Source organism: Prionailurus bengalensis, chromosome B3 (genome assembly GCF_016509475.1).
Source record: "Prionailurus bengalensis isolate Pbe53 chromosome B3, Fcat_Pben_1.1_paternal_pri, whole genome shotgun sequence".
NCBI lineage: Eukaryota > Metazoa > Chordata > Mammalia > Carnivora > Felidae > Prionailurus > Prionailurus bengalensis.
This window is the reverse complement of record NC_057355.1, coordinates 148,124,703-148,136,876: the sequence shown is the minus strand read 5'-3', so window position 1 is coordinate 148,136,876 and position 12,174 is coordinate 148,124,703. Positions and strand designations below refer to the sequence as shown.

The window sequence follows — 12,174 nt, the reverse complement described above, 5'->3', positions numbered from 1 at the left end:
CACTGACAAGAACCCGGTCTCCTCAGGACCCGCTGTGGAGGATTCAGGGGGATGTGGCCCCGCGTCCACACCGACAAGAACCCGGTCCTCTCAGGACCCGCTGTGGAGGATTCAGAGGCACGTGGCCCGGCCTCCACACTGACAAGAACCCGGTCTCCTCAGGTCCCGCCAAGGGAGGAGCAGGTGAGGAGAAAGCCAGGCCCCGGGAGGAGGAGCTTCCGGAACCTGGAGGCTGAGGGCGGCGGTGTTCCCCAGACCTTGGGGGGAAAGGACCCTGCGCGGCGTCGTGCGCGGTGACACCGTGTCCCCCGCGGGGCTTACCTCACCGGCGCCGGGCGGCGGGGCCGCGCGGCCGTGTTCCTGCTCCGCGCCCACTCGGTTCCCTCCGCTTCCTCATGCGGTTCGCGGTCCAGGAGCGGGGTCCCCTGGCGGAGCTTGCACTCCCGCCGCTCTGGCCTCGCGGGTCCCTTAAGCCTCCGTGCGGGGCGGGGTGTCTCTCCTGAGTCTGCGACGGCGCCTTGGGGAGTTCGGTGCGACACCCCGGAGCTGCAGGTCGCTCCGGGCAGGACAGACGTGCTCACGGGGTCGGTTCCTCCGCGGCCAGGAGCACAGAGCCGCTCTCTGCCCCCGTGCGTCTTCCTCCGTTTCTGTCCCCAGCGCCCTGTCCTGGGACAGCAGGCCTGCCACCTCCTTGCTCAGACTTCCTCTGGGGCACGTCGTTCCTTCTGCTGCGGTTGCAAATGGCACCGTCTCCTTTCTCTTTCCGACGGGTCGTCAGGAGCGTGCAGACGTGCACGTGGTGTGTGCGTGCTGATCTCCTATCCCGCGAGTGTCCTCGTTTATCCTTCCGTTGCCCTTGGAAACAACCCCGCCAGTTACGTTACCAGCAAAAGTGGGTTTATTCAGGAGTAGCGGAGAATTGCCATCCGGGCCCAGCAAGCTGTGGCAGAACCGCGGCCGGGTGGGGAGCACACGGAGAGGAACGCTGTTTCCGGAGAAGAGGAAGTTGGGAGGGTGGTTTTGAAGCGAGGTCCGCAGGAGGAAAGCAGGGCTGCAGGGCGAGCAGGCGCCTCCCGGGCCCAGCTGCAGGCGCGGTGGGTTTCCTGTAGGGGCCGCAGGGCACAGCTTCCCCCTGGCGGGGCCTGAGCCTGGGGCTTCTCTCCGCCGAGGGTTCTAATCTTGGGTCTGTAGCGGTGGGTTGTTCCCGAGCCTGACCCTGGGTGCTGGGCTCCGCCTTCCAGCCTCCCCTCCCCGCCTCCCGAGTCCACTTCGATGAGATGTCCCTTCATTGGTTTTCGCACTTCTAACAGCTTATTCGTGGCGTCTTGTGGACAACCGGAATTCCAAATCCCACTGCTTCCGCTGCACCCAAGACACGTGGCCACCAATTGAACCCTCCCACGTGCCTCTGGCTCACGTGCTGCCTCCTGCAGGGCCCGTGGCCTCTCCGCCTGGGTGAGCTGGGTCTGGGCGTGGGCCTACGTCACAGCGTTTGACCCCTCTCTTGCTTCTGTCATGCGGGGCTGACACTGTTGTTTCGAGGAGTACCTTACTCTGTGATTTCAGACGTGCAGTGAACGTGTCACGGCAGCGCAAATACACTTTACCTGGACGCTCGTTTCTTTGCGGCGTTTTCCACTTCACATGAGATACTTTGGTGCGTTTTAACCCAAACGGGGACGCCCTCCCGAGAAACCACCACAGAACCCCAAATGAGGAAATCCCTGCGTTTCCACCTTAGAACCCAGACCACAGGCCCACTTCAAGTGTCCCCACCTGCCCCACTGTGAAATGTCTTTTCCCATTCTGATCTGGTTTCTTTTGGGGAAGTGCTCCTGAGACTTTCCCCTATCTGTGTAACCTGGGGGGATTTAAAGAGCAAGGTGGTTCCTGGGGCGCCTGGGGTCTCAGTCTGCTAAAGGCCGAGTTCACTTCAGGTCATGATCTCCAAGTTGATGGGTTCCAGCGCCTGCTTTGTGCTCTGTGCTAACAGCTCAGAGCCTGCAGATTGCTTCAGATTGTGTGTCTCCCTCTTGCTCTGCCCCTGCCGCTATCATGACCTGTCTCTGTCTCTCTTTTTCAACAATAAATAATAAATGTTAAAAAAAAAAAAGAGCAAGATGGTTCCTGAGTGGCCTTTTCTGGATGGCTTCTGTCACTGAGGATGTTTTCTGCATTCACCCATGTTGTGACCAGTATCAGTCCTTCATTTTTAAATTCTGATTAAATGTACGTAACATAACATTTACCACATAAGTCACTTTAAGCATACAGTTGTCTGGCATTAACTGCATTCACACTGTTGTACATCCATCTCCAGAACGTTGTCATGTTCCCTGAGGGAAACTCTGTATCTGTTAAACCCTAAATCCCAATTCCCCTTTCCCCTCGGCCCCTACAGCCACATTCTACTTGGTGTCTCTGAGTATGACTTTTCTGGACACCTCACTTAAGTGGAACCATAGTGTATTTTCCTTCTGTCACTGGCTCATTTCACTCAGCATAATGACTGCCAAGTTCAGTCAGTGTGCTAGTGTGTGTCAGAACTCTCTTCCTTTTTAAGGCTGAATCATATTCCATTGTGTATATACTACATTTTGTTTATTTACTCATCTGTGAATAGTTACTTGGGTTGCTTCCATCTTTTGGCTGTTGTGAAGAAGCTGCTATGAATACAGGACCATGAATACCTGCTCAAGGCTTTGCTTTAAATTTCCAGATGTAAGTGCAGATGTGGAGTTCTGTGATAGCTTTCTGAGAAACCAATATTCTGTACAGCCACAACATTTTACTTTATTTCTTTGTATGACAGAATAATATTCCTGTTTAAGGGTCTGCCCCAGGTTGTTTATCCATTCACACACCGATAGGCATTTGCACAGTTTCTACAATTTGGCTATTGTGAACAGTGCTGCTATGTATGTGCACATGCACTTTGTTTAAATAGCTGTTTTCAATTCTTCGAGATATGCATCTAGGAGTAGTATTGTTGGGCCATATGGTAATTCTATGTTTTTATCCTTTTTTTGGCGGGGGGGAATTGCCAAACTATTTTACACATAGTCTCCACCATTTTACATTTCCACAAGCAAGGTTGAAGGGTTCCAATTTCTCAACATCTTTACCAACATTTGTTATTTTGTAGTTTTATTGATTAGAGCATTTTTAGTGCGTGTAAAAGGGTATCTCACTGTGGTTTAAATCTTCATTTCCATAAGGACTATTGATGTTTAATATCTTTTCAAGTGGTATTCACCATTTGTATGATTGCACTGGGGAAATATATAGCCAAATACTTTGTCCATATTAAAAACTGGGTTGTCTTTTTGTTGGTGAGTTGTAAAATCTCTTTATACATTCTGCATAACAGGCTCTTACCAGACAAATACTGTGCAAATATTGTCTTCCATTAGGCTTTGTCTTTTCACTTTGGGTATAGCATCTTCTGGTGTACAAAGGTTTCTAATGTTGAGAAAACTAAATTTATCTACTTTTTCTTTCCTTGCTTGTGCTTTGGTGTCATCTCTAACAGCATTGCTAAACCCAATGGTCATGAAGATTTATCTCGATATATTGCTTCCAGAGGTCATAATTTTACATTTAAACTGTTGATCCATTTTGATTTGATGTTTGTATATGGTGTGAGGTCTGGACGCAATTTCATTCCTCTGCACATGGATAGCCAGCTGTCTAGCACCCTTTATTAAAAAGACCATTGTTTCCCCAATGTCATGTCGTCTGCCCTTGTCAAAATTAAGTTGACCAAAGATGAAGGGGATTATTTCTGGGTTCTCCATTAAATCTCACTGACCTGTATGTATCTTTATTTTTGTAATGTTTATTTATTTATTTTTGAGACAGAGAACACGCGAGGCCCAGAGAGAAAGGGAGAGATAGGAAACTGATTGGTGTGGAAAGGAAAGGGTTTGGATAGACCTGAGAATGATACATTTCTTTGACCTGTGGTTACTCAGTTGTCCTGTAACTTGATTATGTTCATCTAAACTCATAGAATCTTATAATAAACATGGTCATTTGCCATATTTAAGTTACTTCTGTAAATATATCATTACTTTCATTATTAGATAAAATTTTATAAAATTATTTCTATAAATACTTATGTCTTCACACTCTGTATTGTGTTCCTTCTTAGCTTGGTGGTTGTCTGATGACCATATAGAGTAGATAGATAGGATGGACCAGTTTTGTAGGGGGGACAGATTTAGTTCCGTTCATGAAAGTGACAGTTTCTAATGCAAGACTGTGGGGTCAAGGGGCTGAGATGGGGTGCAAAATAATAACATCATGGGAATGAACTCAAGGCTATTGTGGAGAGAGTCTGTCATGTTTTACCTATACAGTTCTTTCCTCAATGCGAATTATTATTAGGAGACCTGCCAACCTAACAAACTGTTGTTAAATCCACAGGAAATGAATGGAAGAGTCCAGAAGGAGACTGGCAGGTGGTGGATGCAGGGATGGAGCCTGGTGGGCAGAAGCCTGGTGGTTGAGCAAGGGCCTGGAAGGAGCTGTAAATGTTAGGCCAGAGGGACGATGGTCCAGATCCAGGACAGAGCTCTTGTCCCTGCACATCCCAGAGCTCAGGACATCCTGGGAAGGGAGACCCTGGGAACAAATGGGAATGGAAGCCAAAGCCCCAGAGGGAGGAGGAATCTACAAGCAGGCATGTGCTACCCCATGTGGAAGCTGTATTCAGAAAATATTGAAGTCATAATTATTTCTTTTGTATATCTAAAGTTGGTGTCAAATATTCTTTTCCGTATGAAATTATGGTCTTTTAACAAATATTGCCAATAGTGGGTAATTTCATTATAATACATTCATAATGATGTGACTCCTCTATAATGACTTTAATATAACATAAAAGTATCTATTATCTATCATCTATCTACCCTCTATCATCCATCACCTATCCACTTATCATCTATCTACTATCTAGCATTCTGATCTCTATTTGAAGTCTATTCAGCTAACTCAGCATTTATCCTCTTGGCACATGCCTTCAGGACTATGAACACATTTTCTACAATTTCTTTAGGCTCCAGATTTTTAGATTCCAATGTTGTCCAGGTCAGCCAATCCACTTTCATTAATGTGGTTGTTTTAGTGCCATTAACTTTTTACCTCAGATACTGATGGTCTCTGTGCCATATCAGTGAACAGTCCCCAACTTTTCTGTGACATCTGTGCCTCCTCCCTCAGTTAACAGCCCCTTGTGTTGGATGGGGATTTCTCAGGAGATGAAGACACCAGCCATGCATGGGAATCATATCTGCAGGTGACAGAAAGGTGTCCATGTCTTGGTGTCTGTGCACTTAAAGATGTCGGCACTGCTTCCAAGCTTTGCAGATGACTGAGGAAGCAAACCCCATCAGCAGAGAACCATCAATATCAGAAGTCTCCAGGTGTGCTCAAGCTCTGCAGGTAGTTGTCAGGTGAGGTTAATACATCAGTGTGGAAACTGATTTTTCCTATGCAGTTATGTGAGGAATGACTGTTAAAATTGAATGTATTTAAAGACTTGATTTGGAAAGGTTTCTGGAGAAAATATGGATCCCTTCAAATATCTTTTGGACAGATAGAGTATAGTGAATTGTGATCCACTCATTTGTTCACTATCTGATCAGAAAGGTGAGGCCATCACTTGACCTGCCTCCAACACAATTCATAGACCAAGGGTTGCCTTGACCGAGGACCAACAAGCCTGTGGATCCACAAAGAGATGCCCACAGGTGGACCTGGAAGGACCAGCGGAGCCTGACTCAATTTTTGTCCACTTGTAAGGACATGCTCCCTCCCACACAGGCAAACTTCTCAAGATCTAGAGATAACTCCAATCTCAGGGTGTGGGAGCCCACAGCTCTCTCCTCAGACAGGGCTGAAGTCCCTAAGGAAGGCAGAACTGTATTCAAGAAACAGAAGAGACTGTAGGGCCTTCCTTGTGCCTGGTGAGAGGTCCCAAAGGTGAGGGTTTCAGATGTCAGATGTGGGATGATGGGAATGGTTGTGACTGCTGGTGACTGCCCCAGGCTGAGTCTCCTTGTCCCCAGGGGTCCTGTCCCAGGTGCAGCTGCAGGGGTTGTGCCCAACTGGTGAGTGTCCTTGCACAATCTGCACCTCACTAGCAGCATCTTGGGTTCTCCATCTCAACCAGTAATTTCTGGTGGAATTGGATCCACCAACCCCAGCAGAGTGGATGCAGTGGATGGTTCACATACTATCATATATTCTATATCACATACTAGGGTCCAGACCACAAGAGCCACATGTCCATCAGTTAGGCAGTTTGTTAGGCAAGAGGGAAGAGGGATAAAGCAGGTGCTGGCCACACCCTTGGAGGTTCCCCCAGGATTAACAGCCACACAATCAGAACCACCTCTATGGGTGAACAGGACAGGATAGGCCTAGTCACAGAGCTCTCTCTCAAACACCACAAAGGACTTCTGAGAGCTGAGCATGGGCCCAAAAATTGCAATTTGCCCTTAGGTTACCTAAAAGTCATGAGGGGGCATTGAGGACAACAGGGGTAACTGAGATCTCCTGGGGTGCTCAGGTTACCAGGGGGAGCTGAGGACACCAGGGTCGCTTAGTTCTGCATGGAGCACTCAGACCTCCAGGGGGATGCTCAGGTCTCCATGGGGCATTGAGGTCACTAGTTGCCACTCAGTTCACCTGGGGGCACTCAGGTCATCAGGAACACACAGGACACCAGGAGCCACGTAGGGAACCTGGGGGTTCACAGGTCTCCAGGGGGCACCCAAGATCTCAGAATTCATATCCGGAACCAGTGTTTCAGGGTCAGGTTTCCTGTGAAGCATCATTCTCATCATGCCCTGCAACCTTCATCCTGACCAGTAAACAGCACACACTGTTTCCTAAACCATTTACAAACACAGATGTCTTCTAACATTTAAATTTTTTTTTAACGTTTATTTATTTTTGGGACAGAGAGAGACAGAGCATGAATGGGGGAGGGGCAGAGAGAGAGGGAGACACAGAATTGGAAACAGGCTCCAGGCTCTGAGCCATCAGCCCAGAGCCTGACGCGGGGCTCAAACTCCCGGACCGCGAGATCGTGACCTGGCTGAAGTCGGACGCTTAACCGACTGCGCCACCCAGGCGCCCCTTCTAACATTTAGAGTGAACAGTCATATAGTAGTGCTGACCTTGACAGAGACCAAGCTCGGGGATAAATCAACTCATATACAGACCTGTGCCTCACAAGTACACGGGCCACCATTTAAGATACATGTAAGTGATTTTCAAACACAGGAGACTGACTCATTCAAGTGATCTAAATTTAATATATTTGAGAAGCTCCTCTCTCCTTTTACTTTCCTTAAGGTTTTCCTTTGATGCCCATGAAGAGAGACCATGAGTAAAGACCCTTGTGGTTGTCGAAACCCCACAGCATCTTCATCAACTCCGCGACTTTCTCTCAAGGATTCTCAGTATATACACGTTCCTGTGAGAGAAAAGGGTAGTTTCTACCCTTCACTCCTTTTGTTCTCCATCCAGTTCAGGAAGCCAGAGACAACCAGTGGGGAGGCACACTGAGTCAAGTCTTACAAAACGGTCAGCCAGGGTCCATCCTACTTAAGTAGTTAAGGAATCATCCACTGGATCCACCTGTCTCTGCACCTTGTCTCCACAGAACATGAGGCCCAGACCTTCCTCACACTCAGCTGGACATGAAGTCAACTGTATGGGAGCAGATTAGGAACTCAGTTTAGTGGGTTATTTCACCGCAGTTTTCCATAGTAGCTACACGATGTTGCACTCCCATCAAGTGAATTCTACGATTGCCTGTTCTCCACATCCTCAGCAACACTTGAGATGTTCTCGTTGTGTTTACCTTATTTTATAGTAGCCTTGCTATCAGTTGTGAGGTGATATCTCAGTATATCGGTGGGGGGGGAATTCTCTGATGATTAGTGATGATGAACACCATTCATATGCTGGATGGACATTTTTTCAGAGAGAGAGAGGAAGACACAGAATCGGAAACAGGCTCCCGGCTCTGAGCCATCAGCCCAGAGCCTAACGCGGGGCTCGAACTCTCGGACCGCGAGATCGTGACCTGGCTGAAGTCAGACGCTTAACCGAATGCGCCACCCAGGCGCCCCTCAATATTTTTAATGTAATGTCTCCCATTTCATAGACTGCCTTCTCACCATGCTACTGTTTGATTTGCCCCCTTTCTAGTTTGATGCAGTCCCCCTTGTCTGCCATGGTTCCCTGTGATTTTGCTTTTGTATCAAATAAATCATTGTCAAGAGAATGTCATGATGTTTATCCTGTGTGTTTTCTTCGAAGGCATTTTGGGTCAGGTGTTCTGCTTAATCTTTAACCCATTTTGAGATTTGTTTGTGTTGACGTATATATATGATGCAAGATTACGGCCAAATGTCATTATTTTGCATGTGTATATCAACACCATTTTTTAATGTTTCTTTTATTTTTGAGGGAGAGAGACAGATCATGATCAGGGGAGGCACAGGGATAGAGGCAGACACAGAATCCAGGCTCTGAGCTGTCAGCACAGAGCCTGATGTGGGGCTCAAACCCACAAATCATGACAACAATACATGACTGGAAGTTGGATGCTTAGCTGACTGAGCCACCCAGGCGCCCCTAGTCAACACCATGTTTAAGGGACACAATCCTTTCCCCACTGTGCATTGTTGGAAATCTCATGGAGGATTTGCTGACTGCATCTGCACAATTCTACATCTTGGCTCCGTAATGAGCTCCACTGGTCTATATGACTCATTTCATGCCAGCAGTACACTGTGGGAGTTAATGTATCGCTGCAATATATTTAGAAGGAAGAAGTGTTCTCCTTCTTCCAGGTTGTCTCCTCTTCATGATTTTGTTTTTTACTTCCATGTGTTTTGTGGTTACATATGAATTAGTATATTTTTCAGATTCCTTTAAAAAAAAGGCATTGGTATTTTCATTGAGATAAAAAGATAAATATAGAATTAACATAAAAAGATACAGCAGAGAAAAAAGACTGTCACAAATACAGAAAAGAAATAAACTTCATTAAAATTTGAATTTGGAAAGATAAGTGAAATTTAAAAAATTTAGGTAGCCTAGGGAAATCGGTAAGATTCAAAAAATGCGATCAGAACTGAAAAAGGAGATGTAAATGAACTAAACACGTGAAAAGGATAATAAAGGAAAAACTTAGATATTTATAGGTCAAAAATTAGATCACCAAGAACAAATTACACATTTTCTAGCATTATATAATCCACCAATACTCTTTCATGCAAAATACAAGAGGAACAAAACACAAATTAGTAAGAAGACATCCTTAATGTAAAACCTTCACCCTCCAAAAAAAAAAAAAAAACAAGGCTTTATTAAAATTCTACAATATTTAAAGAATAATTAATGCCAATACTTCTGAAACTATTATAAATTGCTGATGAAAAAGACCACTCCCAGATGCACTTTATGAGGACACCTTCACTCTCACAACAAAGCCAGAGAAACACACCACAAGAAGGGAAACTACAGGCCAGTGTCTCAGATACACATACATGCAAAATTCCTTGATTAAATCCTAGCCTACTGAATTCAACAGCACACTGAAAGGATCATACATGATAATCCAGTGTGATGCATCCCTGAGATGCAAGTTTCCCTCAACATACACAAATACAAAACTGTGATGTCCTCCATTAGCAGAGGGAATGATTGAATCAAAGCCATCCTTAATTTATTCATAAAATCATTAGACACAGTTTTTTCATGAACAAAAAACACATCTTCATCATTTAAAAATAACTCAATTAAAAAGGAGAAGGAAATTACCTCCACATGATCATGGCCACTATGAGAGCCCACTACTAAAACCATTCCTGCCACATCAGGAGCCAGGCAATGATGGTCATCCCCAATAGAAGTATTCCACATGATAACGTGAAGAATAACTATGCCGCCTCAAACCATGTCATCGTGTCACAGTCCTTATTTGGATGAAAGTCACGGGAGAAACAGCCAGTCCAAGGACACTCAGACCCTCCTGTGTCCCTTGAAAGCAGATATAAATCTCCCTTGCGAAACTCCCCTTCCCTGTACCAGGAGGGGAGAACCATCCTTAGCACCAGAATAAGGAACACAGGGACAAGAAGGATGTGCAAACAAACCTAGTTACTTGACTAATTAAATACCCGAAAACCCACCTTTGCCTTGACTCTTGCGAAATCCAATGTTTTGTTGTCTGAAAGTCACAAGTGCCACCTGCTTTGTTCATTCTCTGGGTGCCCTATTATTAGGAAGCCCAGGCACTTGCAAAAGGAAATTTATTCTCCCCTTTAGATCAGTCTTATGTCAACTGAATGCTTACACCGGGTGAAAACCCAGAAGAAAAGAAGGGAAAGGCATTCTTCTCCTACAACTGGAAGAAGTACCCACAAACTTTGGCAATAAAAAGAAATAAAAGGCATTTAAATCAGTAAGGAGGAAGGAAAATTACTTGTTTGTAGATGACATGATCTTAAACATAACAAAACCCTAGAGATACCACAAAAAATATTAGAACCAGTTTTTGAAAATGAGGAAAAGTGCAGGATGCACAATGAGCACAATGAACAAAGAAAATAAATAAAAATAAACCACCTATGATTCTACACACCAGCATGGAAATATATGCAAAACAAATAACAAGATTATACAACTGAAAATGGCACAGAATAAAGTACTTGGGATTAAACTTCATAAAGTATGTAAAATAATTGTAGAACGAAAATGACCTTTGTTGATGAAAGACATGTAAAAATGCACAAGTTCCGCAAATATACCTGTGCTCACTGATAAGAATTATTCATATTGTCGCAGCACCATCCACACAAACTAATGTAGAAGTGCATCGCTAAACCTGCCATTCACTTTTAAAGAATCAAATCTAAGTCTGCAGTGTGATATATATGTAAGAGGACATGCAAATAGGGCCCTCTCTGTGCTGACAAAACCAGCCCAGGCCTACCGTGCAGCTGGGAGAGGAGCCCCAGCTCCAGGGGTCCCAGGTGTTCCCATTCTGTGATCAGGACAGAACAGAGACACCTCACCATGGAGTATGTGGTTGGCTTGGTTTTCCTTGTTGCTTTTTTAAAAGGTAATTCACGGTGAATGAGAGACACTGAGTATGTGAGTGGATATGAGTGAGAACCAGTGGATGTGTGACAGTTTCCTGACCAAGATGTCTTGCATCTGCAGGTGTCCAGTGTGACATGCAGCTGGTGGAGTCTGGGGGAGACCTGGTGAAGCCTGGGGGGTCCCTGAGACTCACCGGTGTAGCCTCTGGATTCACCTTCAGTAGTTCCAGCATGAACTGGGTCCGCCAGGCTCCAGCGAAGGGGCTGCAGTGGGTCTGACGGATTAATACTGATGGAAGTGGCACATACTACGCAGATTCCGTGAAGGGCCGATTCACCATCTCCAGAGACAATGCCAAGAACACGCTGTATCTGCAGATGAACCTGAGGGCGGAAGACAGGGCCACAAATTACTGTGCAAGAGACAGGGTGGGGGACCTCGCTGGGAGCCCACACACAAATCCGCCTGCAGGAGGGGATCAGCACCACCAGGTGGCGCACACTATGCACAACTCTCTTTGTGTTGCCAGGAGCAGGTGCAGATGGAGGTTACAGGCAGGTTTCCTGTCAGGGTCTGGGGCTTCCTGTCCACACAGCAGTTTCCCCAGGGTGCCTCTCTGGACACAGGATTCTGTGCTTACCTATTAACTCTCTGAATTAGATACCTGTTGTCATAGGAAAACTGCACTAACATGCACAAAAGACACAGTTGTTTGCATTGCTTTCTCCTGTCCCTCAACATGAGTGAATTACAGATTTCCTGAGGCACAACATCTGAGCCATTAGAGGAGTCCCAGATGCATTCCCTGTGCAGCCAGGACCACAGGATCCCACAGCTCCCCATTAACTTCACCCAGCGCTTGTCCCAATCAAATAACATGACACTCCCTCCTGGCACTTGCTACGCAGGACGTTAAATGAGCTACAGCTTTATTCAATTCCTCTAAACAAGAGATAAATCATCTCCATGTATTAGTCTGGATTCTCCTGAGGAACAGAACCCAAAGCACATTGGTTTCCATGACTAAAGAGGTTGGGAAGTCCC

General features: G+C 45.9%; 1 gene segment (V, D, J or C); it reads left to right on the top strand.

Annotated features, from left to right (window-relative positions):
• Positions 1–1,161, top strand: part of LOC122469637 — a 71,980-nt gene extending 70,819 nt beyond the window's left edge. Inside the window, 1 exon segment of the V gene segment in view lies at positions 1,134–1,161. Within this exon segment, the coding sequence occupies positions 1,134–1,146 (13 nt within the window).
• Positions 1,162–12,174: the final 11,013 nt, after the last annotated feature.